The following is a 25317-nucleotide window of genomic DNA, read 5'->3' as shown; positions in this document are numbered from 1 at the left end:
CGGGTGAGTCCCAAGCGATCCAAGAGTGACTCTGGCAAGGGAGGGAGCCGCCCGAGCGTTGCTTTCCCCTGGAATCCCCGGATCGTCCGTCCCCACATCAAGCTTGCTGGCCGTTGGGGCTTTCAAAAGTTTGAGACACGGCCCGGCGACGATCTCCCACGAGTCCACGACTCCACGACACTGTCCAGACTGACAACACAGTGTACTACCTATCTCTGGGAAAGATGTCGGGCTTAGAGGTGGTCGGCGTCATCGTCAGCGTCATTCCCGTTGTCACCAGGCTCGTCAAGCACTTCGGAACCGAACGAAATGCGCCCCGCCAGGTGGAACGGTTGTCACGAATGCTCGAGGAGCTCCAAGATGAGCGGCTCTGGCAAAACGCCATGCCCACCGAGCAGAGACACATGCAGCAAATGCTGGACCGATGTACCAAGTTGATGGACAAGGAGATGGCCGCGGGCCACAGAAGTCGCGCCTGGAAATTCTTTTGGTCAGCTGAAGCTGAAAGCCGGCTGAAGGAGCACAACGACGAACTCGATAGAGAGCTTGACCGGCTCCAGCGTCGTGTGCAAATGTTTAGGACGCAAGCCTCTCTTCTTCCTATCGACATCTTCAGCTCCGTGTTAGCTGACTCTGCCTAAGGGAACCCACGCCGCCTCCGATAGTCCAATCCCCTTCCCTCGACGGCCCAACAACACCGCCGTTACAATCCAACGAATTCAGGTCTCCAGTCGTGAGGCCTGCACGAGGTTGGTTCCTTCACTGAATCAGCTGTGTCCTTAAGATACAGATACTGAATTACGTTAGATTTCATGGGGTTCCCGCCTCGGCGGGCTTCTGTCGAAGCACTTGACCTCCCAACAACACTGTAAGACCACTTGTGCCTACGTGCGCTGATCCTCAAGTACGCTAACTTTACCCAAGATGCCTACAAAACCCCCACGGCAAGCGTATCGGCGAGAAAATACGACTGCAGAAGCTCACGATTATCGAGCGAGATGACATGTGGAGGCGGATCCAGTATGTTGGCCGTGGTCCGGGGGGTGCTCAGGTTCGAGTCACCCACAGAAGTCAGCACTCTCACTTCCCATTTCGCCGCCGTGTTTCTGCCCATCAATCACCCGCTAACTCGCCGCGAACAGTTCCACGCGGCAACATATGGTTCGAAGACGAAGACCTTGAAGACCTATCCGTTTCCTTCCTCGAAGCTCACGACATCACAATACAAGATGCCGAGGGCTACAAGGTGTACCGCTCATACTCCCTATACCAGTTCGGCACGGTTGCGCACCGCGAAGAGTTCCTGGTCCATGTGCGGGAGCGGCAACTCTTGGGCCGCTACTTCGCAGAAAAGATTTGGGAACGGGGCGAGCTGATTGCCCAGCAAAAGGTGGTCCGGCTGTGGAGGAAGACCACATCAAAGGATTCACAGAAGACAACCTTGTCCTTCATTGGGCGGGACGAGAGGCCATACGAACGGCCGCTAGTCGACTTCCGCCGGAGCCCCACGTTACGAGAGAACCGTGTCGACCTTGTAGACGTAGTGGGTGGCGGCAAAACGACCGTCGAGTTCCGACGCCCACCCAAGCCGCCGAAGACCAAGTCGAAGCTATTCGGATCGCGCTCAAAGAGTACGGCGTCCTTGACCTCGGAAGGCGGCACCAGCTACGACTTAGACGCGGCCCGCTTCAAGGAAGCATTCGAGGCGAATCACCCAGCCACCTTCACGTTTTCCCCGTTAACCCTGCGTCCTACGGGCGGAGAGGCAAGCCTCCATGATATTCCAGGACTATCGCCCAGCTTGCCTGCCTTGTCACCCACTTCTTCGAGCGCCCCCACCCTATACACCATCAGCCTCCCCCCGGCCTCGATCGCTTCCTTTCCAGAAGACTTACCTGTCTCGCCACGGACTTCTATGATGCCAGTGGTAAAAGATGAAGAAGACTGGTACCCCCGATGAACCAATCTCTGCCCAGGCATCGGCCAGTGGATCACACCATTCGCGCGCGGCCTTTGAGATCCTCTCTGCACCACCGAGAAGGGGAGCAGGGGTGGGTATTAAATGCAACAACTCCCGACATACACCTACCACTCTCTTACCATCGGCCGGTCTCGCCATCGGATCTCGAAACCCATGAGTTCCATAACAGTGGGTGCGACCGGCAGCAAATGGACGCACTGTCAGCGGAAGACACGCAACCCTCGCATGAGCAAATAAGCCTCTGCTTAATACATACCGGTATCAATGGTCACTTCAAGGTACCGAGCTTTATACTCGCCGATGACAAATCTAATTCGTAAGTAACTCATTCTTTGGGGTTGAAACGAGACAAGCTTCAGCCTTTCGTTGTTCTTCTGTGTCGGTCATTCCTGACAAATGCTTAGCAATCCAGATTACTACCTCAGAGGGTGATGTTGTTGGCACCTCTATGGTACGGGAAAGAATCAGTACATCGGACGATGAAAGCGCCGCATTCACTCGCAGCAAAATAAGGACTCCTTAGGAAAAGGATATTAATACTACTTGTTTGTTACTGGTATCGGACCTTAAAAAGACAATCCGGGTCTATGGATTCACCGATGACGTGAGACGGCCGAAAACGGGTACATACATGAGCGCGGCACACTCCTTCACCGATGCAACCTCCGCAACGTTGCAAGGGTCAGATGGTTCTACGATTATTACCTCAAACCTGTGGCCGGCGATGGGTCACGCCAGCCAACACCATCGATATTGGCTCATAGTCGACACGCTCTGCTTCTACGCTCGTTGTGGCCCAAAGTCACTAGAAGTTGGCCTCTTGATGACGGTGGGCGAGTCGGCGGAGTGAGCTGGCCGTTTTTGTATTATGGAAGACCCCTTTCGGTATCGCAAGAGAAGCAATCTCAGGGTGTGGCGGCCCACTATCTACGCAGATGTAAAGGCAGGAAAGAATGCGCGAAGGAGGCGCGGCAAGCCCACATTTTAGTACAGCTTCCTTGTTGGGAACCTCATCGCCAGACTTTGGGGGCGTTGTTTTGGCCGTTCCGGACATCGCTGTTAACAGCTACATGTCCGATGAGGGGATAACGGATCCTGAGGGTCATCGCCTAAATTAAGTGTGAGTCGGGCCATAAGTCCCATAGTTGGGTAGGATTCAGCCGGACTTCGCGCTGCAAGCTCCTCTGAACTTTCCCGCCTAGCATCATCACAGGCACGGCTATAGATTAGCCCCGGGCTCGAGGTTCCACCGCATATGCCAGCACCCAATGTGTCAAGTCCGGAGCCCTTTTGCAACCCCAATTCCGTTGGAAACAGACAACACTACCGATACAATATAAAGAGGCCCATTTCTGTCCCCGACTGACGTTTGCCCTTTTTATTCTCTGATCTTGCAACCCCTTCTTGTTTGTCCCATACCTCTACACCAGTACAATGCTCAAGACATCACTTTACTCCTTCGCCTGGCTTGCCACCTTGGCATCAGCCGCTGGAAGTCCCAGCCCGGCGGCCGGCATTGAACAACGGGCATTGACAACGGCAACTGTGGTTGAGTGGACCACTACCACGGCAACGGTGAATCCGTCTGACCCAACCGTTTGGGTGACGCTGGCTACAACATGGACATGGCCTTCCACCACAACAACGACAAAGACAACCGGATGCGTGACTGTTTCATACATCTACCCGCCGGAGGACCCAACACCAACACCTAGTACCACTAGTGGCGATGCCACAACCACTACGGTGCTCAGGACAGTCACGTCGAAAACGACGGTCACCGAGACCCGCACCGATGTCCCCCTCACTACGAGGTATTCGGGGACAGTCGCAATGGTGAGCATGACGACCGACTTGACAGAGTACTCCACCAAGTGCACGAACACGGCAGTGTTGTCCTTTTACATCGGGGCTACCTACACGTCCACATATACACAAGCCCCGACCCGTACCAGAATAACCGAGACTGAGGTCTGCATGGCAACCACCACGCGATGGTTGCCGCAAACAAGCGTGACGTTGCTCCCTTCGTTTACGACACCTTACTGGGACCCTGATTACTACACGGACGGAACTATCGTCACTGTCACCGAGCCACTCTCACGGACCAGTTACGTCACCGTCACAACGGACGCGGTGACGTCGACCTCGGTGATTTGCGACAACCCGAGCACGGTCATAACATCCACCTACTTCACGATAACCAGGACGGGAGCAACTACCACAGTCCAGCCTACCAGTTGCGATAGCGCCTCCGAGCCCCCTACTACACCGACCGAAACGCCTGCAGCACCCGCGGGGTTGCGACGGAGAGATATAAGATTGAACCACGCAGGAGTTGCTGGCGGTGACGTGCGCAGACGGGCTGAAGAGCCGGTGGGGACGCGGACCGTGTTGTTCACCACGACCGGGGTGTTGACCAACGGCACCACCGCAACCGTCACTCTGACGGGTATCGCCGAGACCTACACCCAGACCCTTACCACCATCGTCATGGTTGGAAAGACGATCAGCGCAACAGCGACCAAATATCTCTCCGAGTGCTCCTCGGCAGTGGCAACAAGCAGCTAAGTGATGGTTTAGGGGTCTCGGTGTGGGTACACATGGAGAAAAGCCCGGGACGATCCAGTGTCAGAAAGCAGACAGTTTCGTATTATTAGTTAGTATTAGTTGTCAAGAGACGTGACGCACCGCGTGTTCTGTCGTCACATCATCACTATCAGCATGCACCAACGCACCTCCCTTCCCCCGAACCCCCCTATGCAAGCTCGCACTCAATCAAGCTCTCCACCCCATTCTGCTTCTCGGTGCTCCAAATCTTGACCACCCTCAGCCCAGCCCCCTTCAACAACTTCCTCCAATCCACCTCGGTCCTTTCCCTCGAACTCAACAACGACAACATCATCAAATCCAGCGCCGTCGCCTGCCAATCCGCCCCCGTCCCGGGAATCACATTCTCATTGATCAACAGCCGACTGTACCCCGGCCGCATCGCCGCCGCCACCCTGCCCAGGATACTCGCACAAACCTCATCCGGCCAGTCATGCAGCACACTGTGCATATAATACGCCCGCGCCCCCACCACCGGCTGCTCCGTATGGAAATCATACACCATCGGCTCGATGCTCGCATCCAACCCCGCCGTCTGCGCAATCACCGCCGGCACATCCTGCAGCACCAGCCTCCCCGGCGCGCGCGGATGCTTCCGGCGGAACTCCGCCAGGTCATGCCCCAACCCACCCCCAATATCCACCAGCAGGGCGGCGTCCGCGGTGGTGGTATCCAGCCCTTGCACCAGCCGCTCCTGCACGGGGTAGAAGTCCGGGTCCATCCAGGAGGGACGGCCCTGGCGGTAGCCGCCCATGTGGTGGTTGAATTGGGTGCCGTAGGGCTGGTTGGCCTGCAGCCATTCGAAGAAGTTGAGGGGGGTGTTGTAGGCGGCTTGGTAGGGGCCGTGGGACACGTCGTTGGGGGTTTGGAAGGCGTGCGTGGAGAGCCAGTTGGGGGTGGCGTTGAGCGCGGCGAGGCAGCCGTTGACACTGGAGGGGGGGGGGGGGGGGGGGGGGGGGTGGTTAGTGGGGGGTTCTGGCAGTGGGGGAGGGGGGGGACGGGAGAGTGGATGGGTTGCCCCTGTTTGGGTTGGGTTGGGTTGGGTTCGGTTGGGTTTAGGGGGGTTGTTTGGGCGGAGGGGGGGGGGGGGGTTGGAAACGTACATGCAGGGGTAGCCATCCCCGATGATGGGGATAGTCAGTGATTTGGTAAAATTGGTGAGTTTGTACTCGTCGGCAGCCACCTCGACGATGTATCCCATGGCGGCCACGTGGCGCATCAAGCGACCTGCGTGGCCGACGTCAGTGGCTGAGCCAGGGGCATTTTGGAATGTTCCATGGTGCTTGGAATGTTCCATGGTACGAAGTACTTACACAACAAAGGGGGATGGATGCCAAGGGTCTCAGCCATCTCCTCGGCCTTTTTTGGCCGATCACCATCTTTGACCATGTGGTGGAATAAGCCAATATCGACGGCGATGGATAGCGCCATGAGGCAGGATGGCTAAGACACACGATATCAGAACCATGTAACTATTAAATGCAGGTCAACTGCCGGCACCATGAACGGCTTACCTGGGCCCAGCAATGCTTAATCATAGTCTCCCGCGGCGTCTCTAGTGCACGCACTAGATCGCGGGCCTTCCCCAACAACCGCAGCCGGCTAGCACCGTCATCGGAGTCCAGGTCGTAGCCAGCGGCCGAAATGTCTTGGATCAGGCCCGGAACACTCTCCGGGTCATTGGGACGCAGAGCAGCAGAGACACCAACCAGGCCATTTTGGGGGTTGCCGTTTGCCGTTCCATTGGTGGTGGCCATCTTGATCGTGTCAGCGGTGCAGGGAGGGCGATGTGCAAGGGTAATGGAGCGTGGCGAAGTTGCCTGGGGCAATTGAAGCTGAATAGGAGGGAATTGGATGCCAACAACACAACGACGCCGCTGGGATCAGTGGATTTATGTTCCTCGAAGACACGGGCCCTTTCTCCTGACTCAAGGGCGTCCCCAACGCAAAGACAACGCAACGACAATGATCTGCCAATAAAACCGAGTTGATCAACCCATGGACTCCCATTAGCGCGGCAGAATTGCTGTGTAAATACTGAGAGAGCCGGGGGGTTCGGAATGTCCTCAACTCCGAATGCATGGGTCTTGCTCGACTTGCATTTTGATGCAACCCAACACGAGTCCAAGACGGCAAGTCCCACTGTTCATCAGACAAGCCATTTAGTGAAGCGGCAGACGCTATTTTAGTGACAAGCCACACGACATCGCTTGTAAAGCCACCGAAGATCTCAACCTACCGAGATCAAGGCGTCGTGGCGATCTGGGGTACAGGGGTGGTCGGACGACCCCCGGTTTTCACCCTGAAGGTCCCCGGCCGGAGGCCGGACTTGTCTCCGATGTAACGATGCAAGACCCATCCCGTAAAGCATTGCCTTTCCAGGCAGAGGAGCCTGTTAGTGATGAGGGGCGTCTGGGCTGAGAGAAGGATAGGCACTGAACAAGTGGTTCACCAGCCCTCCTTAGGCTTAGTGGCCTGCCAGCCAGTCAGATCCCTTGATTGATGACCCGACAGCGACCCGACGGTTTGGGCCGGCCTCTCGACCCGAAGGAGGTTGATCTCTCCCGCCGTTGGCCGCCCAGCCGAAAAACGGTGAGATGTGAGGATGTACTCTTCTTCCCTTCGTCTGGCATCACTCCGGCGGGGTGTCTTGTCGCGTTGGAGAGAGGGAGAAGGGGAGAAGGAAGAAGGGAAGAGGGGGAGAGGGGGGAGGGGCGGAAAAGCAAAAGCAAATGCCGATGGAGGCGTGCATGCATGCTGCTCGATCTCCGTTGGCTGACGAAAAAAACTAGTCACGGAGGATTGCCAAGGAGAGAGCCACGCGAGCGAGGAGAATGTTAAACTGGCTGTCACCGACTTCTGATGAGAAGTCAGAGATAATAGCTTAAGGTTGCCCCATTCCCCGCGCCCCTGAGTTGATCGTGCTGATCACGGAAGAGACTAGTGTCGAGCCACCAAGCAGTCTTTGCAAAAAAAGCATTATGGTTGGTATGGCGTTAACCCGGTTCAGTTTAAAACCACAATTTTCTGTGGCGAGACCGGCGACCATAGTCGGAAATGCCCGTTTGTTCTGTCGCACATTCTTGATCGGGTTACAACCACCTGCACTCTTGAAGCAGTATCCATGTCAGCAACAACAGATCCCCGGCAGCATGGGTTCTTTTTTTCTCCGTGCGCTCTCGCCACACCAGCGAAGAGAAGAGTGTTTTTCTAACCCTGGACTGGTGCTGTTATTAGGGAGCATGGGGTTTGCACATCATGTCCCGTGCACGTTTTGACCGGTTGCATATATGAGGCATTCATTTCTGGTGCGTCTCACCTTGTTCTTCCTTCGTCGACCCACACGCCGTGCCGTTTCGCCTCTATTTAGCTCTGCTTCGGTTCCCAGCTGTCGGTAAAGGCGTTGACTTTAACACACGAACCGCCAACCACCTCCCCGCAATGGCCGCCGCAAACAGCGATGCCGGTCTAAGTATCGTCGACCATGACAAGGGGCCGACGATTCTGGCGACCTCGGTTGCCGTCACCGCCGTCAGCACCTTGTTCGTTGGTGCCCGATTGTTCACCCGTGCCCACATCATTAAGAAGCTGTATCTAGATGATTACTTCATCTTCATCTCTATGGTATGTGCAGCCGCGCTTTTTCCAATGCCTTGGCGCAGACCGCTCATCTTTCTTTTCTTTTCTAGATTTGCAGCTGGGTCACTGTCGCCATATCAACCAAAGCAGTTTCATACGGCAGTGGCCGCCATGCCGCTCTCTTAACCGAGGATCAGTTATCTCACGCCATCCTGTACACCATGGTCGCCTTCTTACCGGGCATACTATCATTCGGGGTACCCAAGCTGGCCGTAGTGGCCTTGTTGACGCGCATGCTGAATCCGAGCCGGGTACATGCCATCATCATGTGGGCCATCGCCATCATTTGCCTGCTCAGCTTGATGGGTTGCGTGGGTATTTTGTTTGGGCAATGCACGCCGACCCATTCCATGTGGACCTTCAGTGTCAAGGGGAAGTGTTGGAGCCCCATGATACTGGTGAATTACTCGATTTATGCAGGATGTGAGATACTTCCGATTTCCCGTTCCGACAACAGCCTACTAACTCAAATTTCGAGAAGCTTTTTCCGCATTTGCCGATCTGTACTTCGCCGTGTACCCTGCCATCGTGCTCTGCAACTTGCAGTTGAACTTGAGGAAAAAGATCGCACTCTCCTGCGCGCTGGGAATTGGTTCCGTGTAAGGATCTCTGGTTTCCAGGTCTAGGACTTGTCGCTAATGCCTTCTTAGAGCCACGGCCGTAGCCATTTACAAGTGCACGCGTATCCCGGGTCTCGCTAGCCCGGACTTTGTTTGTAAGTCAACTGTATTATCACACGACGTTCTACCAAGTAGTCAGGTCCCTGACCAACACGCCATCAACAGATGATACTGCCGACCTCACAATCTGGACTGCGTAAGTTTCCTTAGCCCCCAGCCCTAAGAGCACCAGACCCTCGACTAACACAAGACAGAATCGAAGGCTCCACTCTGATGATCGCAACGTCGATCCCTATCCTGAAACCGTTGATGGATCTCATCTTCGGCCGCCGCACCTTCTCCTCGGACGAGTCTGGCAACAAGTACCAAAAATACGGCCCGTCGCGCAGCGGACAGGGCGAGTCGGGGATGGAGCTCTCGAAACGGTCCCGCAACCGCGGCGGCGCGACAGACACAGCCATCTCACAATTTGAGACGGCCGTCGACGCGGCGAGCTGCGAGGAGGGCCGCAAGAGTGCAGACCAAGACAGCCAGACGAACATTATGTCGAGTACGAGGGATGACCCGTTGCCGTCGACGCCGTCGACGCCGCCGCTCGGGGCAATCCGGCGGACGGACCGGGTTACTGTGACTACGTCTTATGGTGAGGACTCGCAGAAGGGGTACCCGGTAAATAGGTGGGGTTAGGATATTGGCTGTGCCAATTCCCCGGAATGTTTCGATGATACCCTGGAACATAACAAATGGGCGGGATGGGGGGCCAAAAGCGACGGAGGTTGAAGAGGCGTAGGCTTTCAGGTTCTCTTCCCTCCATGATGTTTAGTATCCATTATTAATTGTTAATTCTTCGAAGCCATGCAACAATATTTGTACTCAAGCAATTGCTTGTATTCCCCGCAAGCAACCTTGTTTGATGTTCAGAGTCTGGATTCGTGGGTGATCTTGGTGTGTTGAGACTTGTGCATGGTGTTTTGAGAGAACGGGTAAGTAGCAGGGTTAGGGTCATATCCAGGGTTTAATTCAAAACCAGGGTTGGTTCGGATTTCCATGGATCGCCACAAATCAGTTGATGACATCATTCCCTGACGGAAGCCGAGAACCATGTTTACACAAATTCTCCAACGGCTGGTTGATTCGCGTCATTGGGATCCAGATTCTACCCGCCTGTTTCCTTTGGCAGATCATTACCTGGCCATGGCACACATCATAAGGTTTCGATTTACGAGGCGCAGACCCGGATTAACTTCTGTTTACGTGAATATCTGGGACATCCCGTAAATTCCGTAAATCATTGACCAAATAAATTCATCTAGTGCCGCTTCTTCCCGTTCTACTTTTGTTCTAGATTTGATAAAACTTTCAGCATTTGAAGAAGCCGAGTTCTAGACCACCCACCATGGAACAACACAACACCGACACCATGACCAACCAAACAAAAGAAAACGACGAACCAAAAGAACCGCCACCTTCCACCTCCGACACCAGCACCACGGCCACCACGACCACCACCTCCCAACCCCATGCCCATTCCCACGCCCAGGCCGCCATCACCGGTCCCGTCGATTTTGCCGAACTACCGGGCCTCCCACGCCTCCGCTACCGCATCCTCGACTACAAGCTGAAGCTCTCCATCATAGTGTTCCTCCTCGTCCTCGAATCCAGTCTCCTCCCCATCTCCCTCTATTACGGCCTGATCCTCGGCACGACACTCCGCCCGGGCATCGTCTTCGCCATCATCACCTCCTTCTTCGGCATCGTCACGGGCATCGAGTTCGGCCTGCGGTGCCTGAAGCTCATCTGGATGGGCGACACCTACCGCCCCGTCGGCGGCACCCGCTGGAGCTTCGACTTTACCCACTGGACGCTCTCCTTCGGCTACACCGTCATGACCGCCATCCTCATCGGCGCCTCCGTGCCCCACCCCCCGATCGTGCGCCCGCTGGCGATACCGGTGTCGTTGTTTTTTATCCAGATTGGCTTGCAGTTGGTGTGGAGCGGCTGGATGAACGCGACTCGCCGGCCTGCGCCGTTTAAGATTAGTTCGGTTTCGAAGGGGGGAAGGGTGCCGCCGTTGGTGTTTACGTTGGTGGAGGATATTGTGGGGGTGGATGGTGCGGGTGGCAGGGAGTATCGTAATGCGTTGGTGGCGCGGTACGAGGCTAGTTCCCGCTTTCGTAAGATGATCGCGCAGCAGAATTGGTTTTGGGCCGCTGGTGCGCTGTTTGATGGCATTGGGACCATGGCGGTCATCTGGACCGTGCCCGAAAAGGTGGCCTACGGCGTTGGTAAGTTTCAAGTTGGCGTTGTTGGTGCTTTGTTGACAGATCAAATGCAAGCTAATGGCCCATGCAGGTTGGGGCAGCCCTCTCATTTTTGTGCTTATCTGGGCGACCATTTCCGTCCATTGGGTGCGCCTCTCGCTCAGACGGGAAAAGGAGTTATGGCGGGCGGAGCATCCGACCGACAAACAAAGGGACTCGGATACACAGCAAGCAAGGTGACGCCGCTCTGAGAACCGCACACCGACTAACAAAGGCACGCGTGACGGACCGACGGTGCACCAACATTCTTTGTCATCACGCGGGATGAGGGACCTCCTTTAAGCACGCGGCCACACGGAGAACCTGCTGTTGGCGTTTTCCCCATCTTCACCGCATCTGGTTTATCAACTCGACCGTATCACAATGACGAGGACGCTAGATCTGGGCTCGCTGCCTCCCGAGCTTATTTACGACATTGTCGAGCATCTCAACCAGAGGAGCCTGTCTTCCCTCGCCCGGTCCTCCACATTTCTCCACGCCTTCACCTCGGATCTTCTCTACACCCGCGATGCGGCCAAATACAAATCAACCGGCCTGGTGCGTTGCGTCAGGATCGGCGCTGCCCAATCCGTAGCCAAGTTCCTCGCCGCCGGCGTCAACGTCAACGCCACCATCAACATCTGCCCCGACATGGAAGACTTTGCCGGCGACACCACCCTGCTCGCCATAGCCGTCGTACGCAACCAAATAGACGTTGTTCGGCTGTTGCTCTCCCACGGCGCGGACGTCTGCGCAAAGATCGACGCGGCGCTCTGCTACTCGGTCCTAGCACACCCCTGGGCCGACGCCATCCCGGTCACCCCCTTATCCCTGGCGATCACCCATCGCCAGAACGATATTGCCATGGAACTAGTAAACCACATGCCGAACCCCGACGCCGTCGTGTCCACCATCCGCGGCATCGAATACACCGCGCTGGAGCAGGCCGCCCTGTGCCTGTGGCCCTCCATCGTCCAGCGCCTCCTCGAGCGCGGAGCCGACCCCGACCAACGCACCCGTACCGGCGCCACTATCTTGTACAAGGTCATGGCGAACTACGATGTACATCGGTGGGCGGACGGGCTCCCCGACGGTGGCCACCTGATCGGGAGGACGGTCATGGCTCTCCTTATGTACGGCGCCAACCCCGCCCTACGCCCGTACCCACCGGTGCTCCCTGACACCGCCGCCTCGGAACATTCCAAAATCGGGGCATCGCTTTTCCTACTGGGAATCGATTCCCCCTATCCACAGATCCGGCAGCACTTTGCGGAGCTCCTGCATCGCCGGGTCTGTGAGAAGTCGGCGTGTCGGGAGCACATGTACGACTATGGAGTATCTGGGGAGGATATTCCGGGTCATTGTGCTGTATCTCGCAGCCGGTTGACCCCTGTGGAATTGCGGTTAGCAGAGGCGGTAGAATGAGATGGCGGCTGCCTTGTCGGGTTCGAAGATCAGTGTGTGAATGATAGCGTAATAAGTCGTTTAAAAACATATAGTTAGTTATTATTCTAGACAATAACTTGCATATGCGATGATTACAACCCGAGTATCGCACCGAGGGCAACAATGAAACACTCGCCAGCTCTTAGATAATGATCCGAACGGTCGAGTCTAGTTGCGCCTGAAGTCTCACCAAATGAGAAGTCCTGTGGGGTTAGCAAGCTGGTCCTGATCCGTTGATGGGGTACGTGTGCTTCACGTCAGGAACGTCGTAGATCGCGCTGGCACACCAGTGCCGGTTCCGCTGCTCGGCAGTGGTGGCAGCAACAGCGACGGGTGCCCGGTGGTTGGTGTGCGGGTGTTGGAGGTTCGGGATGGCACTGGCGGCAGGAGGAGTGTGATCGTAGATGGGTGACATGCATTACCATCGATCAGTTAGCTTGAGGAAGGCATCCAGGAGGCTTCGAGCACAAGAGAGCATTGATTGAGCAGCTAACTAGAGTTTGCTGGCACGTTATTGACTCGTCTAACTACACGACCTACAACTTCTTTCCCTGTACGCCATCCTTTTCCGATCTGGCCGCTTTACCTCCAAGGGCTTACTTGGGACCTTGTTTAGCCCCTCGTTCTCCCTTGACTTTTGCGATAAAACTTTCAATCGTATCGACCATGCCTTCGGTCCAGCTGAGGTGAGGGGAGTGGCCGGCTGGGCAATTGTAGATTGTAAAGTTGCCCGTTTTATAGCCCTGAAGACCGACCATACCTTCTTGATACTCGCGAGGCAGCGTCAAATCACCCTCCAGGACTAGGTAGGCACACGGGAGCACCGAGTATGCATCGTTCGTGAGCTTCGAAGTCAGGATGGGAGAGGCCGTGAGTGTAGCTGCCCACTGTTTCGCGGAGAACTCGTGGAGATCGTTGAAGAGGAACTTTTCCGCGTTGACAACCGTGCCGAGTCCGGCGGCCCCATGTTTCTATTTTGTCTGTTAGATAATAACGTTCATGCAGTCCAGCTAAATGAGATACTTACGTGGAAAGTCATGAACGGGGGCGTCACAAAGTTGCGGTCCTTGGGCTGGAAGAAGCTGTTCACCGATTCGCCAACTGGAATGACGAATGCACCTGCGTAGAGGATGCCGATCACTCCTCCAGCAAGACCTTGAGATTTTCGTACATCAGCCTGCAGGTCACGGTGCGCCGCCTGCGTGGCTACCCAGCCGCCAGATGAATGGCCAACGATCAAGACCTCCTTGCTCGCTTCCACCAACGGCTTGAGAACGCTCAGCACAGCGTCTGTGTCCTCCTCGCCCTGGGGATAGCCTCCCGGCGGGGGTTCGCGGTCGAAGTCGGGATTGGCGACATCGCCAACGTTGAGCTTCGTGAGGTCTGCAGTGGGGAGTTGTGGGCAGTAAGCGGCGATGCCCCGAGCCTGCAAAGCTTCTAGCAGCGGGCCGTACGGGGCCGGCGTGTGGTAGGAGCCGTGGCAGAGAAGGACGGCGAGATCCGAAGTCTGTGGCATGATGTAAATTGAGACGGGCGCGGAGTCGTTGTGACTTGTGGGTTGTCGCTGGTCGGGTCTGGGTCTCGAGGATGAGCCTTGGGAGTCAGCTCGAGCGGGGAGAGATAAGCGGGCTTGGCAATATCCGGTGTGGGCGATATCTTCCGTGATTATTGTAATATCGAGGTGTTTGGCCGTTGTTTGCTCTCGGAGGCACCGGGACTTGGGACCTCTGAGGCAGCGTTGTGGCGGTGGCATGCAGGGGTCAAGTTGGTTGGTTCCAGAGTTCTGGTAGCGCCAGACGGCAGAGTCGAGCTGGGCATTCAGTTCAACATGTTGGCGAGACAGCTCGGCAGTCTTGTAGCCCCTTCCGTTCACCCCGCCTTCCGCCCTCTCAAACATGTATATGCACGTCTCTATCTGTGTTGTCGGCTGCGGTACGTAGGTAGGTAGACACCAATGTGCCCTCCCGTGCGTTGGAACCTTGAACTCCGCGAGCAATCGGAAGAGACCATCCACGATTTCGTGTTTACGCCTAGCAAGTTCGCAGCCATCCTCGCGGTATCTTGCTCGTCGGCATCATGGCAACCACGATAACACCCAGTCTGATTTTGGCCCTCCTCTTGCCTGTGTTAATGCATCTTGGCCTCCTATAAGCGGCAAATGGCATCTTCAGGCCCCGGACCTTGTCAGTAGTCCCATCCTTGCGCTCAAGCAATACTCTGTCGACCACAAGCCGTTTGGGGAAATAGATGCCTATAATTAACAGCAGCTCTTACTTGTTACCTCTTTTGGGGCCGTGGCGTTCACTAGTCCTCTCTTGGCACCACGCGGAGTGTTAACTTCTAATGAATGCTAGTTACCTAATCAAGACGCTTAGGAGAAATATCTTAGGGTCCGCTCGTCAACGACTCAACGACCAACCGCCATCCCCGAATTCCCGTCTCCTGTGTAGCCCGGTGCAATGCACAATACACGCCCGAAAAAAAAGCCAACTACAACACTGAGCCCCAACAAGAACCAACTTCATGATGATACGGCCAGCTCTGATTGTAGCACCGGGATCGACACTTTCCACCTGTTTTCGAAACTTCCAACGGAGCTTCGGTTGCAAATATGGAACGTAGCCGTGGAGATGCGTACGATGATGTAGGGCCGGGTCGTCAACACTTCTGTAAACACCCGCACTCCGGAAAGACACAGGCTATGTCCTTCACCCCGGGCCGGACGCCTGGAAGTCCTGAATGCCGGTTGGTTACGTCAAAGAGACGGAATCAACAACATCGCCGCCACCAACCACGAGGGACGCGCCGCCGTCCGCGCCCACCTCGCAACCCACCCCTTCGACAAAGCGCGCCAGAACCCCACCAGTCTCCGGCTCGACCCGGGCCCCAAAGCCGACATCCTCTTCATCAACAACCTCGACCTAGAACCCCTCCCCCTCCACCTACCCAAACTTGAACCCAACCCCACTAACCCGCACCACCCCCTCACCCTCACCCTCGCCGAAAGTCGCTTCACCAACCACTTCCACACCATAATCATGCCCGTGGTGGGCCTCATCCTTGCCAACAACCACCAGCCCCCACACCCGGCCTTGTACGCCAGCGACCCCCTCTTGCCCACGGCAACACAGCTGCACAACGGGGTGTTCGACCGCACGGCCGACAAGACTTTCATCGCGCTGGTGGGCGAGCCATATCGGGGGACGAACCTGCAGATGGGGGATCTGGAGTTTGTTGACGATGCGGAAGTCGCGAGGGCGAGGAGGAGTATTGAAGGGGGGTGGAGGGGGAAAGGGTCGCGGTGTGTGGGGTGGTTGTTGGGAGAGAGGAGACGGGGGGGCGGGGATGGGGGCGTGGCGGAGAGGGTGTTGCGGCGTGATGTGCTGGTTATGATGGCGATGTGGGAGCGGTGGACTGAGCAGGCTAAGAGGGGGCGTCTGGGGATGGGGGAGGAGTATCGCCATGTGTCGGGGGTTGACCGCCCGAAGTTGCGCTTCGCGCGGGTTAAGGAAGGGGGCGCAGGGGGGTGACGAGGGGGATATGTACACTGGTGAGAGCCCTCACAATTCCATGGCGAAGTAGTGCCTATCTACCACGTCGATCTAATACTCGTCACAAACGCGCTGCTTGCCGCTGAAACACGATCAACTCTCACCTCTCGCCGTTAAACAACAACACCCCTCAATTTCTTGGCCGTGGGGGCTACATTGCGGAACTTTGCGAGAGGGGTCGCCGCTCTTTCGCCGGCAATGTCGGTTGGTTACAAGGCAGATCGACATATTGATAGTGATTTCGAGAAACGGTCGAGGCCGCCCACAGCCCAACGAGCCCGTTCGTCGGCGCTCGCAACAGCAATGCTACCTGTCTGCCTCTCTAGCATGAGGTATAGAGTACAGGTATAGAGTACCTTGACAACTGATACATACTTTACGGCAGCTGTGAGCGGATGCCTACAAGTAACCACTCGTCTACAATCCGAGGACTAGTCCGTGCCCGGCAGACTTACTCCATTTTAGTTCACTGGTTTAGTTGGCCGCCTTCAGCACATCTTCCAAGCTCTCTCCTGTCATGAGCTTGAACACCTCGGTATACCGTCCCTTGGTCTTTTCGACAACCTCAGGCGGCATCTCGACATCCGGCTTGCCCTTCTATTTTATGTGAGCCTTGTCCTCCCGGGTACATGTGGGGGAAGAGTACATACCAGGCCATTGTCAGTCAGCCAGTTTCTTAGCACCTGCTTGTCAACTATTATTTGTTAGCATCTTGACTGTAGCCCAAGCCCGGTTTCGGCAGTGAGAGAAACGAAGTTAGAAATGACTCAGCGTACAGGAGTCCTGGTCGCGCCCCGCTAATACATTGTCAGCATGGATTATTCCAAAAAAGTGAGATACGGGGGGACGAACTCTCATAATCGGCTTTGCTCCAGAACCGCGAGGAGTCAGGTCTAAATGGCCCTGTCAGTGAATCCAAGCCGTGCATCACGATCGCCACGCCACCAAAAGACTTGGCTCAGAGGCAACGTACGTAAGGACCTCATCCACGAGATAAATGTCATCTGTCTCCTCATCCAGGCCGAACTCAAATTTGGTATCCGCCTACCAAGGCAAGGCGTCAGCGCAACTTTCCCCCAACCCGGACCCACAGGACCGCCGTGGGAGATCGACCTACAATGATGATACCGCGCTCCTCGGCATAGGCAGCCCCGGCGTTGTAGCAAGCGAGAGCCAACTCCTCAAGACGATCGGCATACTTGTCGCCGACGATGCCTCTAGCCTCGTCTGGCGAGATGTTGACGTCCTTGTCTCCGAGCTCTGCCTTGGTCGAGGGCGTGTAGATGGGTTTGGGGAGGCGCTCGCAGCGCTTCAGCCCGGCTGGCTGCGGCAGGCCGTGGATGGTCTGGGTCTCCTGGTACCTGTGCTGATGTCAGGATGTCGGGATGCATCATGAGTTACGTGCTGCTTACTCGTTCCAGGCGCTTCCGGTGACGTATCCGCGCACTTTTTACAAACTGTTAGACTAAAGCCGAAAGCTCTAGGAAGATCAGGAACTTACCGATCGCCTCAATAGGGAAGATCTTAAGACGACTACGAGGTTCGGTTAGCGGTCTCCGCCAGGAAGATTCCTTCCTTTTGCATACCGGACGGTCATCGAGCGGCCACGAAGCATCTGTTGCTCCTCCTGAGAGAGGCCGGAGGCCGGAGGGGGCCCCAGGTGGAGGAAGTGGTGCTTCAGGCCCGGCACGCGGGAGGAGAGCACCTCGAACCATTTGGCTGACAGAAGGGTCAGGATGGCGCCCTTTGTGGGAATGCCATTCTGTCACGCCACAGCGTTAGCAAGTGTTGCAGTTGTCATTCACGATACGGACATGGCGCACTTTGAGGATGACGTCATAGGCGCTGATACGGTCTGGAAAGGCATCGACGGTCAGAAACACTGCGAGGTTTGAAACACGAGCAGGATCAGCAAGTACCCGAAGTGACAAAAAGGAGCGTCGGGTTTCCTCCGTCAGGCAGAGAGAAAAGGTCCCTGTCAAAACCGAGTGTAAGTCAGGGCGCAGGTGCATCTCGGATGTCAGGGGATCGATCTGGATGCAAAACCCAGGCATTCGTGCATTTCGAGCGAAAATTTGAGCGATTGGGTGGGTAATCGCACCTGACTTTGCCCTGGGAAATCCTGGGGAGCGATGTGAGCTGAATGCTCGTCAATGCCTCGGCCATTGTGCTGCAGGTGCCCGATTCTCGAGACCCAAAAATGGAAATACAAGCAGCTTCCAGCGATGCAATACAAGATGCCCGTCAATCTCTCGACGCGTATGACTCTTTCAGAAAATCTCGCAGGAGGCAGAAACGCGATATCGGGGCGCGGGGCAAACAGGTGGGGTACTCCACAAGAGCTTAAATTGCCCAGGTACGTGGGTACGTAGACTGGGTTCCACAGGGATGTTCGTGCACCGACTCCTGCCAGAACAGGCTTTGGAGGGCTATGAAACGGACAACACGATGACAGGTCCTGGTTCAGGACTCGTTGAGGATGAGTCTGCGTTCCGTAAGGACCAGAATGGAATGATTGCGTTTGCCCTACAAACAGTGCGACGGTGGACTTGTGCTAGGATGGGTAGTGCGGGAAGGCGCTGGCCACGGCCAGTTCACCATGCCCATGCCTAGTGGGACCCTCAGAGCAGTATTCCTTGCTCATCGGAGATGGTTACCCACCGGCCACCCTCGGCCTTCTTTGGCCCGCGCCGAACCGGAGCTCCGGCGAAACTTCCCCTGATGAACCCCTCCTGTCAACCCCTCCATCGCCTGCTTTGCGCCGATTCAAAACCTCCAACCAGCCTCAACATCAACCCCAACACCAACACCAAACCCGACAAACAAGCACCATCACACTTGTACAACCACAACCACCACCACCCCCCCAACCGCCAAAATGAAGCTCCTCTACCCCACAACCCTCAACCTCAACCCCGCCCTCCTCGCCGGCTTCCCCACCCTAACCCTGCACCCCTACGACGCCAAAGCCCCCACCCTCCCCTCTGACCTCCTCGACGCCACCATCCTCATAACCTGGGCCAACAGCGCCGCCAACCTCTCCTTCGCCGCCTCCCACCTCCCCCAGCTCCGCTGGATCCAATCCCTTGCCGCCGGCCCCAACGACGTGCTCGCCGCGGGGTTCGACACCGCCCGCATCACCATCTGCACCGGCTCCGGCCTGCACGACCACACCGTGGCCGAGCACGCCCTGGGCCTGCTGCTGACCGCCGCGCGCCGATTCCACGAGATGCGCGATTCCCAGCTGCAGGGCAAGTGGCCGGGGCATCTGGGCGGGCCGCAGCCGGACCGGGAGCCGGGGACGTTTCGGACGCTAAGGGATGCGCGTGTGTTGGTGTGGGGGTTTGGGAATATTGCGAAGTGCCTGACGCCGATGTTGGTTGGGCTGGGCGCTACGGTGCGCGGGGTGGCGAGGACGGCGGGGGTGAGGGCTGGGGTGGAGGTTTTTGGCGAGGATAAGTTGGCGGAGTTGTTGCCGCAGACGGATGCGCTGGTGATGATCCTGCCGGGGGATGCGTCGACGAGGCATGCGCTGAATAAGGAGAGGTTGGCGCTGCTGCCGAAGCATGCGTGGTTGGTCAATGTGGGCCGCGGGTCGTCGGTGGATGAGGATGCCTTGTTCGAGGCGCTGGAGAAGGAAGAGATTGGGGGCGCGGCGTTGGATGTGTTTGAGCAGGAACCGCTGCCGGAGGGGGATAAGCTGTACGGGGCGAAGAACTTGGTTCTGTCTCCCCATGCCGCGGGAGGCAGGCCGCAGGGCGCAGAGGAGTTGATCGTCGACAACTTGCGGAAGTTCCTGGCGGGGCAGGAGATGCGGAACGTGGTTTGAGAGGCATAGGTCTCCCACAATGGTTCGAAATTTAGTTAACATTTAGACCACACTAATGGGAGTGATTCAATTGAAATTTTAAGACAAGTTACCTACATGTAGCTTCTCAATCCGTCGTTCCCTTTCCGTTCTTCCCCTTTACACCAGGACCGCGCCCCTGTACAGGAAGTGATCAATGAAACGAATAGATCATAAAAAGAAGAAAAAAAGAAAGCATAGATGCTTATTCTCTATATATTAATCCCCTTTCATCTTCCCCCTCCAGTATTATTTGCGGTATGCTAGGACTAGGGGTCCTACACGTGAGGGAATATCCTTCGTGGTCTGAGTAGGGGTGAGTTTAGGGTATTGTAACGGTCCCAGGAGTATATTGCAACTAACTGGTGACGACTCTACGAGTACACTAAGCTTGAAGAAGAAAAGGAAAGATGAGAGAGTCTGGCAGCTCGTGGGGCTGCTTTATGATCGCGAGCGCGATGGCCCGAGCGCATTGCTAGGATGTTCGGTGCGCTGTGGGGCAACTGGGAATAGCTTCATCCAGGGGTTCGGTGGACCGTGCTTGTACGTGAGCTGGCCGAGGGTTACCGAGGCCCACCTCGGGCACAGCCCGTTACAGTTTGGACCAGCTCTGTAGCTGTAACCAACAACTGTGACGAACCTACTTCAGGATCCTATCCTGTTAGGGTTCAGCTTCGTTGAAGGTAATCTCTCGAGGATGCTTAGGTTCGGTGCAGCCAAAGGGTGCACAACAATAGACTTGTCTCAACAGTAGGCTTGTGAGCTTGTAGCGAACTGTAGTTGTGATTGCTAACTGGAGAACTCCCAGAGCTCTCCAGCACGAGTGACTATATACTATCTGGATCACCGTCCTCCCTGTGATCCCTCCTCCTGGGGATCGCGGTTGCTTAAGTGATCCTCCTTCTGCGGGATCACTAGGTTCGTGGTGAGCCTCACGATCCCGCCTGCTTGGGATCACTCTGCCAAGAGTGATCCTCTCCTTACTGGTTCTTTTAACGATTGGCTGGGGATGCTTCCCGCGCATCCCCACTGGCCCTGCATGCGTGTGACGAACCTACTCCAGGATCCTATCCTGTTAGGGTTCAGCTTCGGTGAAGGTAATCTCTTGAGGATGCTTAGGTTCGGTGCAGCCAAAGGGTGCACAACAATAGACTTGTCTCAACAGTAGGCTTGCGAGCTTGTAGCGAACTATAGTTGTGATTGCTAACTGGAGAACTCCCAGAGCTCTCCAGGACGAGTGACTATATACTATCTAGGTCCTAGGTATCTCCGTACCTCTTTCTTGGGGAACGTGAGGAACGGTGGCCGTTCCTCTCGTTCCTTTATAGGAACCTTGGGAACGGTAGCCGTTCCCCCCGTTCCTCTCCTGATTGGTCTGGGACCCATTCTTAATGATTGGCTGGGGGCGCTCTCCGCGCACCCCCCCATCGGGACCCTGCATGCGGCCATAACCGTGACAATGCGTCCATAATCGTGACAGTAGGTAGGAAAAACAACAAATTCATTTGATCCAAACGGATGCTAAAACTCATTAAAATAGCAGGCTTAGTACTGGCCCACCGCCAACTTGTACTCTTTACGGCTCAAGACTTTGCCAGATTGGAGGCAGGGAAAAAAATAATACGCTGCCAGACTTGGATAGCTCCGAGTATTGCAGCATCCCGACTGATGAATAGGAAGCTTACTACTGTTAGTCCACTAATTTGTGCTGTTTCTAACTCTATATTCTGCTAGAACTAAAGGCAGCGGGGAAACATCACGAGACAGCCAGCCTCAGGCAGGCCGAAAATCCAGGAAAAGTGTCACAACCACTGTGCCGGATGAAGTGGGGCGCGGGACGCCCCGAGCCAATCGTTAGTATAACCAATTAGCAGTTGCTTAGTACGCTCAGCAACTGAGCAAGGTGAGCAGCGTGCTTAGCGTGCTCGACGACTGAGCAAGGTGAGTAGCGTGCTTAGTGTGCTCGACGACTGAGCAGACTGAGCACCCAGGAATTAGATAGGTATATAGTCACCCGTTCTGGAGAGCTCTGGGAGTTCTCCAGTTAGCAATCACAACTACAGTTCGCTACAAGCTCACAAGCCTACTGTTGAGACAAGTCTATTGTTGTGCACCCCTTGGCTGCACCGAACCTAAGCATCCTCGAGAGATTACCTTCAACGAAGCTGAACTCTAACAGGATAGGATCCTGAAGTACGTTCGTCTCAAAAATATAGTCTATATAACACTCTATCTTTTATATCCTAAGTTGGACATTACAACATGAGATGTATTCAAATATAAACTGGCCTTTCGGTCCAGGTTAGACATCGCTACCCCGCCGCCAGAAAGGCGAGGAACGACGCGGCGTACCGTACTTCAGGTAAGGGGTTTTGCCGCTCAACATCGAGAGGCCGAGTTGTGAGAACAGAAAATCCCAGCAGGTAGACAAGAATACATGTATGTGCCAAGGTACTTAGACCTGCACGGAAACTTGATGGTTTCGGCTTAGATAAGGAAGTTTTCAAAGGTGATGGAGTTATGAGTGTGTCGTTTAGCGAGAGGAAGTTAGCTTGCTTGCTTCTATCCCTTCCCTTATCCTATTTTATCTGTTTCAGGACCAATCAGGCGTATGTACCGCTGTACGAATAAGGGGCAGTGCTAAAAGCCCAAAACAGGCAGGGGTCTCTAGGATCGGGTCAGTGCGCGGGGCTGTGCGCTCACCAGGCATGATTTTCTTTGCAGGCGATCACCCCCCTCCCACGTTTCCGTTTTCCTAGGACCACACAATATATACCTAGCGTGATACCGACCACAGCATTAGGCCTTGTTATACTGACCGAGGTCCCGACCTGGTTTTCAACCCTTGGGACTCATCCGCTCCAGCTCCGGTCTCTTCCCGCGGTGCTATTGAAAAGTGATACAAACCCGCTACTTTGTGTCTGTCAGAAATGGTTACACCGCCTCAACCCCAGCGCACTACCAGACGTCACAATCCCTTCCGTCCTCACCGCCGCGCCCCCTTCTATGCCAACCGTACTTGTGGCAGTCAGCAACAGCCACTGCAGGTGCCCAGCAATCTCCAATCCCCTCAATCCCAGGGTAACCAGGTCTTGCCCCTAGCGGTTCGCCCCGCACCGAGGAAAAGAAGAGTAAGCAGATGCAGGCTGTACCTCCTCAGCTGGTATCGACTAGTCCGATATGAATGACGGCGTCTAACGTCGTTATAAGTTCTCTTGGTTTTGCTGTGGAAGCTATGAAAGGGCCGCCGCCATCTGGGGCTGCCTTGCCGTCGTCAGCCCCTTAGCCTTCTTTCTGCTCGAGTGGACCCGGCAACAAGATGACCCATACGCAAAGGCGACTTATGGGGAGGCACGCTACCAAAGCGACATCGAGGCTAAGAGGTTGTGCGTGGCGTTGAAGGTTTGTGTTTTCCATTCAAGCTCTTTTTATGTCCAACATCGTAAAGCTCGGGACCGAGGGATAAAGTGTTGTGTTAGGACTGAACATCCTCCAGGCTGCCCAACTTCCGTCCTCACATCTCGATTGTGACCGAATCCTCTCGTCATCCTTCCCGGCACGCTATGAGATTCTTGAAAGCGCCGTCGGCCAAGTCAAACGTCACTCTCACTGGGTTCAATCCAGCATGCTGACTATTTTGATACTGGTCCGTGATTTCCTGTCTAATAACTGCTTGTTTTCCGCGCTCGCGATTTGCGTACTGGCTGCCATCCTAGCCCTGGCTATGTCAGCGGGGAGATCAGTCAAGGCACCTCCAATAATCGACCCGAAAACCAAGCATATGCTCGTTCAAGATGCGTCTTTTCGGGGCACGTCCGCAGGGTCCAGCAATCATGGGGATAATAGTGACGAGGATCCCTTTTCAAGCCCCCACCCAAGACTATCAGCCTCGATCCCTGAGAGAGCGACAAATGCGGTACATTCATCATCAGATATTCAACCAACGTCAGAGAATAAGATGAGACGACCGGAGGCCGTACACACTCAGAAATCCTTGGTGGGTGTTGCACCCACCACGGTGAACGACGAAGAACTCAAAAATTTGCCCTCGACAGCGATTGGGAAGGTTACTCCGCTCTTGCCGGTGGCGGCATCGAAGACGGTCTCCGCAGCGCCAGCGACGACCATAATTTCGCCGATGTTGTTGACGGAGACATCGTCATCAAATTCATCGTCACCACCTTCAACTTGGAATAACTTATTATTATCATCGCCATGGAAACGGAGCCCCAGAGGATCGGGTTCGCGCCGAGATGAAGAAGTTGAACAGACAGCGACGGCCTCGCCCTCTAGCGCCGTGTCGTCAGTGCGGTTTCCCAGCTGGGAGACTGGAGAGTTAGACTCGAGTTATAAACGCGAACAGCCTAAACCGACTGGCTCGCGCTATGAAGAAGAAAAGCCCATATTACCTATGATGACGGGGCTACTCTCAAGCGCGGCTTCGGCAATCTCGTACATGACCCCGAGCGAGCAACATCAGAGCTGGTTGACGTTAAGAGTTCAAAAGCCGGAGTTATTCGAGCCATGGTGGTCATGTGTGAGTTGCGATTTGCTGCTAAAATTAGATGAGACTGCTAACTGAAACAAATTCACAAAAGTGTGCCTGTGGACAAGGCCCTCACAGGACTTTGAGAACGCCACAATGCCTTTGCTCGCATTCTACGTGCTCGAATTGCCCGATGGGCATGAATCAAATAACAGAAGCACTTATATCTTTACTTGCGCGGCCGTCAGAAATGGCGTCGTAAAGGGTGAGACTATGACGGGGCGCAACGTCGAGGACAACGCGGACAATGGAACGTGATACGGAAGTCTCGTGATAGCGAGGGTAGTAGGTAACCTATATAAGCCAGGTCGGCGATGTTGGCAAGGGATATCAAGCCGGAAGTAGTTACGAAATCAAGTTGGGCCCCAGCTGCCAAAACATACGTCAAGCCTTCCGATCTAGAGATCCGTCAGATATGCCGCGACCCTACCAAGTCTAATGTCATTGGGTGGGATTGTGAGTGGCTACCTAGGCTTTCTCCTCTGTCCAGGCGAAGGCGCAGAAATTCATACACTTGGATCTCATGTCGCAATGCGTACGTGTTATTTCGAACACTGGTGATCCCGACGTCCGCCCGACCGCCCCCATCCACGACTGAAACCATCCTAGAACCCCTATATATACTACGAGACACATCGGGTAAAAACAAAGCACTAAAAGTCAGGTTCCTTCTGGGCGGGTCAAGTCGACTCTACCTCCAGGGTCAAGGCCATCAACAGAGGTAGCAAATAATCGAAAGCCACCGTCATACGCCGGGCCTTATGGATACAGCATCTC

The 25317-nt window shown here is 55.3% G+C and overlaps 10 protein-coding genes across 10 annotated transcripts; 6 read left to right on the top strand and 4 right to left on the bottom strand.

Annotated features, from left to right (window-relative positions):
- Positions 1–224: 224 nt before the first annotated feature.
- On the top strand, positions 225–2301 carry F5144DRAFT_482628 (uncharacterized protein; the record flags this gene model as incomplete). The annotated part of the gene is made up of 4 exons (XM_066785347.1): positions 225–620; positions 808–868; positions 1143–1927; positions 2140–2301. 4 exons carry the CDS (start codon positions 225–227, stop codon positions 2299–2301), a joined length of 1404 nt encoding a protein of 467 aa, XP_066645725.1.
- A 924-nt stretch (positions 2302–3225) lies between these two features.
- F5144DRAFT_87564 (uncharacterized protein) lies at positions 3226–4646 on the top strand. The gene has a single exon (XM_066793506.1). It carries the CDS (start codon positions 3416–3418, stop codon positions 4550–4552), a length of 1137 nt encoding a protein of 378 aa, XP_066645724.1. The 5' UTR covers positions 3226–3415; the 3' UTR covers positions 4553–4646.
- Positions 4646–6665, bottom strand: F5144DRAFT_87601 (S-adenosyl-L-methionine-dependent methyltransferase). Its single transcript, XM_066793509.1, has 4 exons — positions 6106–6665; positions 5905–6034; positions 5695–5818; positions 4646–5520 (listed from the first exon to the last, which is right to left on the bottom strand). Exons 1-4 carry the CDS (start codon positions 6346–6348, stop codon positions 4740–4742), a joined length of 1278 nt encoding a protein of 425 aa, XP_066645723.1. The 5' UTR covers positions 6349–6665; the 3' UTR covers positions 4646–4739.
- A 1242-nt stretch (positions 6666–7907) lies between these two features.
- Positions 7908–9810, top strand: F5144DRAFT_525484 (uncharacterized protein). Its single transcript, XM_066786809.1, has 6 exons — positions 7908–8215; positions 8281–8653; positions 8712–8829; positions 8881–8945; positions 9016–9046; positions 9105–9810. The coding sequence occupies exons 1-6, from the start codon at positions 8033–8035 to the stop codon at positions 9535–9537; spliced, it is 1203 nt and encodes a 400-aa protein (XP_066645722.1). The 5' UTR covers positions 7908–8032; the 3' UTR covers positions 9538–9810.
- A 460-nt stretch (positions 9811–10270) lies between these two features.
- F5144DRAFT_525480 (ankyrin repeat-containing domain protein) lies at positions 10271–12694 on the top strand (the record flags this gene model as incomplete). The annotated part of the gene is made up of 2 exons (XM_066786808.1): positions 10271–11131; positions 11472–12694. The coding sequence occupies 2 exons, from the start codon at positions 10271–10273 to the stop codon at positions 12573–12575; spliced, it is 1965 nt and encodes a 654-aa protein (XP_066645721.1). The 3' UTR covers positions 12576–12694.
- A 498-nt stretch (positions 12695–13192) lies between these two features.
- Positions 13193–14112, bottom strand: F5144DRAFT_589705 (Alpha/beta hydrolase fold-1; the record flags this gene model as incomplete). The annotated part of the gene is made up of 2 exons (XM_066790078.1): positions 13193–13567; positions 13624–14112. The coding sequence occupies 2 exons, from the start codon at positions 14110–14112 to the stop codon at positions 13193–13195; spliced, it is 864 nt and encodes a 287-aa protein (XP_066645720.1).
- Positions 14113–16621: 2509 nt separating this feature from the next.
- Positions 16622–18657, bottom strand: F5144DRAFT_639574 (uncharacterized protein; the record flags this gene model as incomplete). The annotated part of the gene is made up of 12 exons (XM_066792716.1): positions 18249–18657; positions 18067–18122; positions 17971–18029; positions 17734–17909; positions 17649–17680; positions 17560–17593; positions 17265–17508; positions 17121–17191; positions 17000–17040; positions 16924–16944; positions 16798–16841; positions 16622–16744 (listed from the first exon to the last, which is right to left on the bottom strand). The coding sequence occupies exons 1-12, from the start codon at positions 18311–18313 to the stop codon at positions 16622–16624; spliced, it is 966 nt and encodes a 321-aa protein (XP_066645719.1). The 5' UTR covers positions 18314–18657.
- A 237-nt stretch (positions 18658–18894) lies between these two features.
- Positions 18895–20071, top strand: F5144DRAFT_559541 (D-isomer specific 2-hydroxyacid dehydrogenase). Its single transcript, XM_066788148.1, has one exon. The coding sequence runs from the start codon at positions 19026–19028 to the stop codon at positions 19974–19976; it is 951 nt and encodes a 316-aa protein (XP_066645718.1). The 5' UTR covers positions 18895–19025; the 3' UTR covers positions 19977–20071.
- A 1171-nt stretch (positions 20072–21242) lies between these two features.
- F5144DRAFT_559540 (uncharacterized protein) lies at positions 21243–21443 on the bottom strand (the record flags this gene model as incomplete). The annotated part of the gene is made up of 1 exon (XM_066788147.1): positions 21243–21443. The coding sequence occupies one exon, from the start codon at positions 21441–21443 to the stop codon at positions 21243–21245; it is 201 nt and encodes a 66-aa protein (XP_066645717.1).
- Positions 21444–22719: 1276 nt separating this feature from the next.
- Positions 22720–24987, top strand: F5144DRAFT_559539 (uncharacterized protein). Its single transcript, XM_066788146.1, has 4 exons — positions 22720–23125; positions 23205–23396; positions 23491–24531; positions 24593–24987. The coding sequence occupies exons 1-4, from the start codon at positions 22925–22927 to the stop codon at positions 24740–24742; spliced, it is 1584 nt and encodes a 527-aa protein (XP_066645716.1). The 5' UTR covers positions 22720–22924; the 3' UTR covers positions 24743–24987.
- The last annotated feature ends 330 nt before the right edge of the window (positions 24988–25317 follow it).

The sequence above is a fragment of the Chaetomium tenue genome, assembly GCF_020726465.1.
Source record: "Chaetomium tenue strain MPI-SDFR-AT-0079 chromosome Unknown F5144scaffold_2, whole genome shotgun sequence".
NCBI classification, from domain to species: Eukaryota; Fungi; Ascomycota; class Sordariomycetes; order Sordariales; family Chaetomiaceae; genus Chaetomium; species Chaetomium tenue.
Note: the sequence above shows the minus strand (reverse complement) of the source record. Positions and strands in the feature narration are given on the sequence as shown.

Coding starts and splice junctions, on each gene's coding strand:
- F5144DRAFT_559541 (XM_066788148.1), top strand. CDS start 19,026: ATGAAGCTCCTCTACCCCACAACCCTCAACCTCAACCCCGCCCTCCTC.
- F5144DRAFT_87601 (XM_066793509.1), bottom strand. CDS start 6,348: ATGGCCACCACCAATGGAACGGCAAACGGCAACCCCCAAAATGGCCTG. Junction 6,035..6,105: donor TTAAGCATTGCTGGGCCCAG/GTAAGCCGTTCA, acceptor CGTGTGTCTTAG/CCATCCTGCCTCATGGCGCT. Junction 5,521..5,694: donor GGGGATGGCTACCCCTGCAT/GTACGTTTCCAA, acceptor CCCCCCCTCCAG/TGTCAACGGCTGCCTCGCCG.
- F5144DRAFT_559539 (XM_066788146.1), top strand. CDS start 22,925: ATGGTTACACCGCCTCAACCCCAGCGCACTACCAGACGTCACAATCCC. Junction 23,126..23,204: donor CCGCACCGAGGAAAAGAAGA/GTAAGCAGATGC, acceptor CGTCGTTATAAG/TTCTCTTGGTTTTGCTGTGG. Junction 23,397..23,490: donor GGTTGTGCGTGGCGTTGAAG/GTTTGTGTTTTC, acceptor AACATCCTCCAG/GCTGCCCAACTTCCGTCCTC.
- F5144DRAFT_525484 (XM_066786809.1), top strand. CDS start 8,033: ATGGCCGCCGCAAACAGCGATGCCGGTCTAAGTATCGTCGACCATGAC. Junction 8,830..8,880: donor GCGCTGGGAATTGGTTCCGT/GTAAGGATCTCT, acceptor ATGCCTTCTTAG/AGCCACGGCCGTAGCCATTT. Junction 9,047..9,104: donor GACCTCACAATCTGGACTGC/GTAAGTTTCCTT, acceptor AACACAAGACAG/AATCGAAGGCTCCACTCTGA.
- F5144DRAFT_87564 (XM_066793506.1), top strand. CDS start 3,416: ATGCTCAAGACATCACTTTACTCCTTCGCCTGGCTTGCCACCTTGGCA.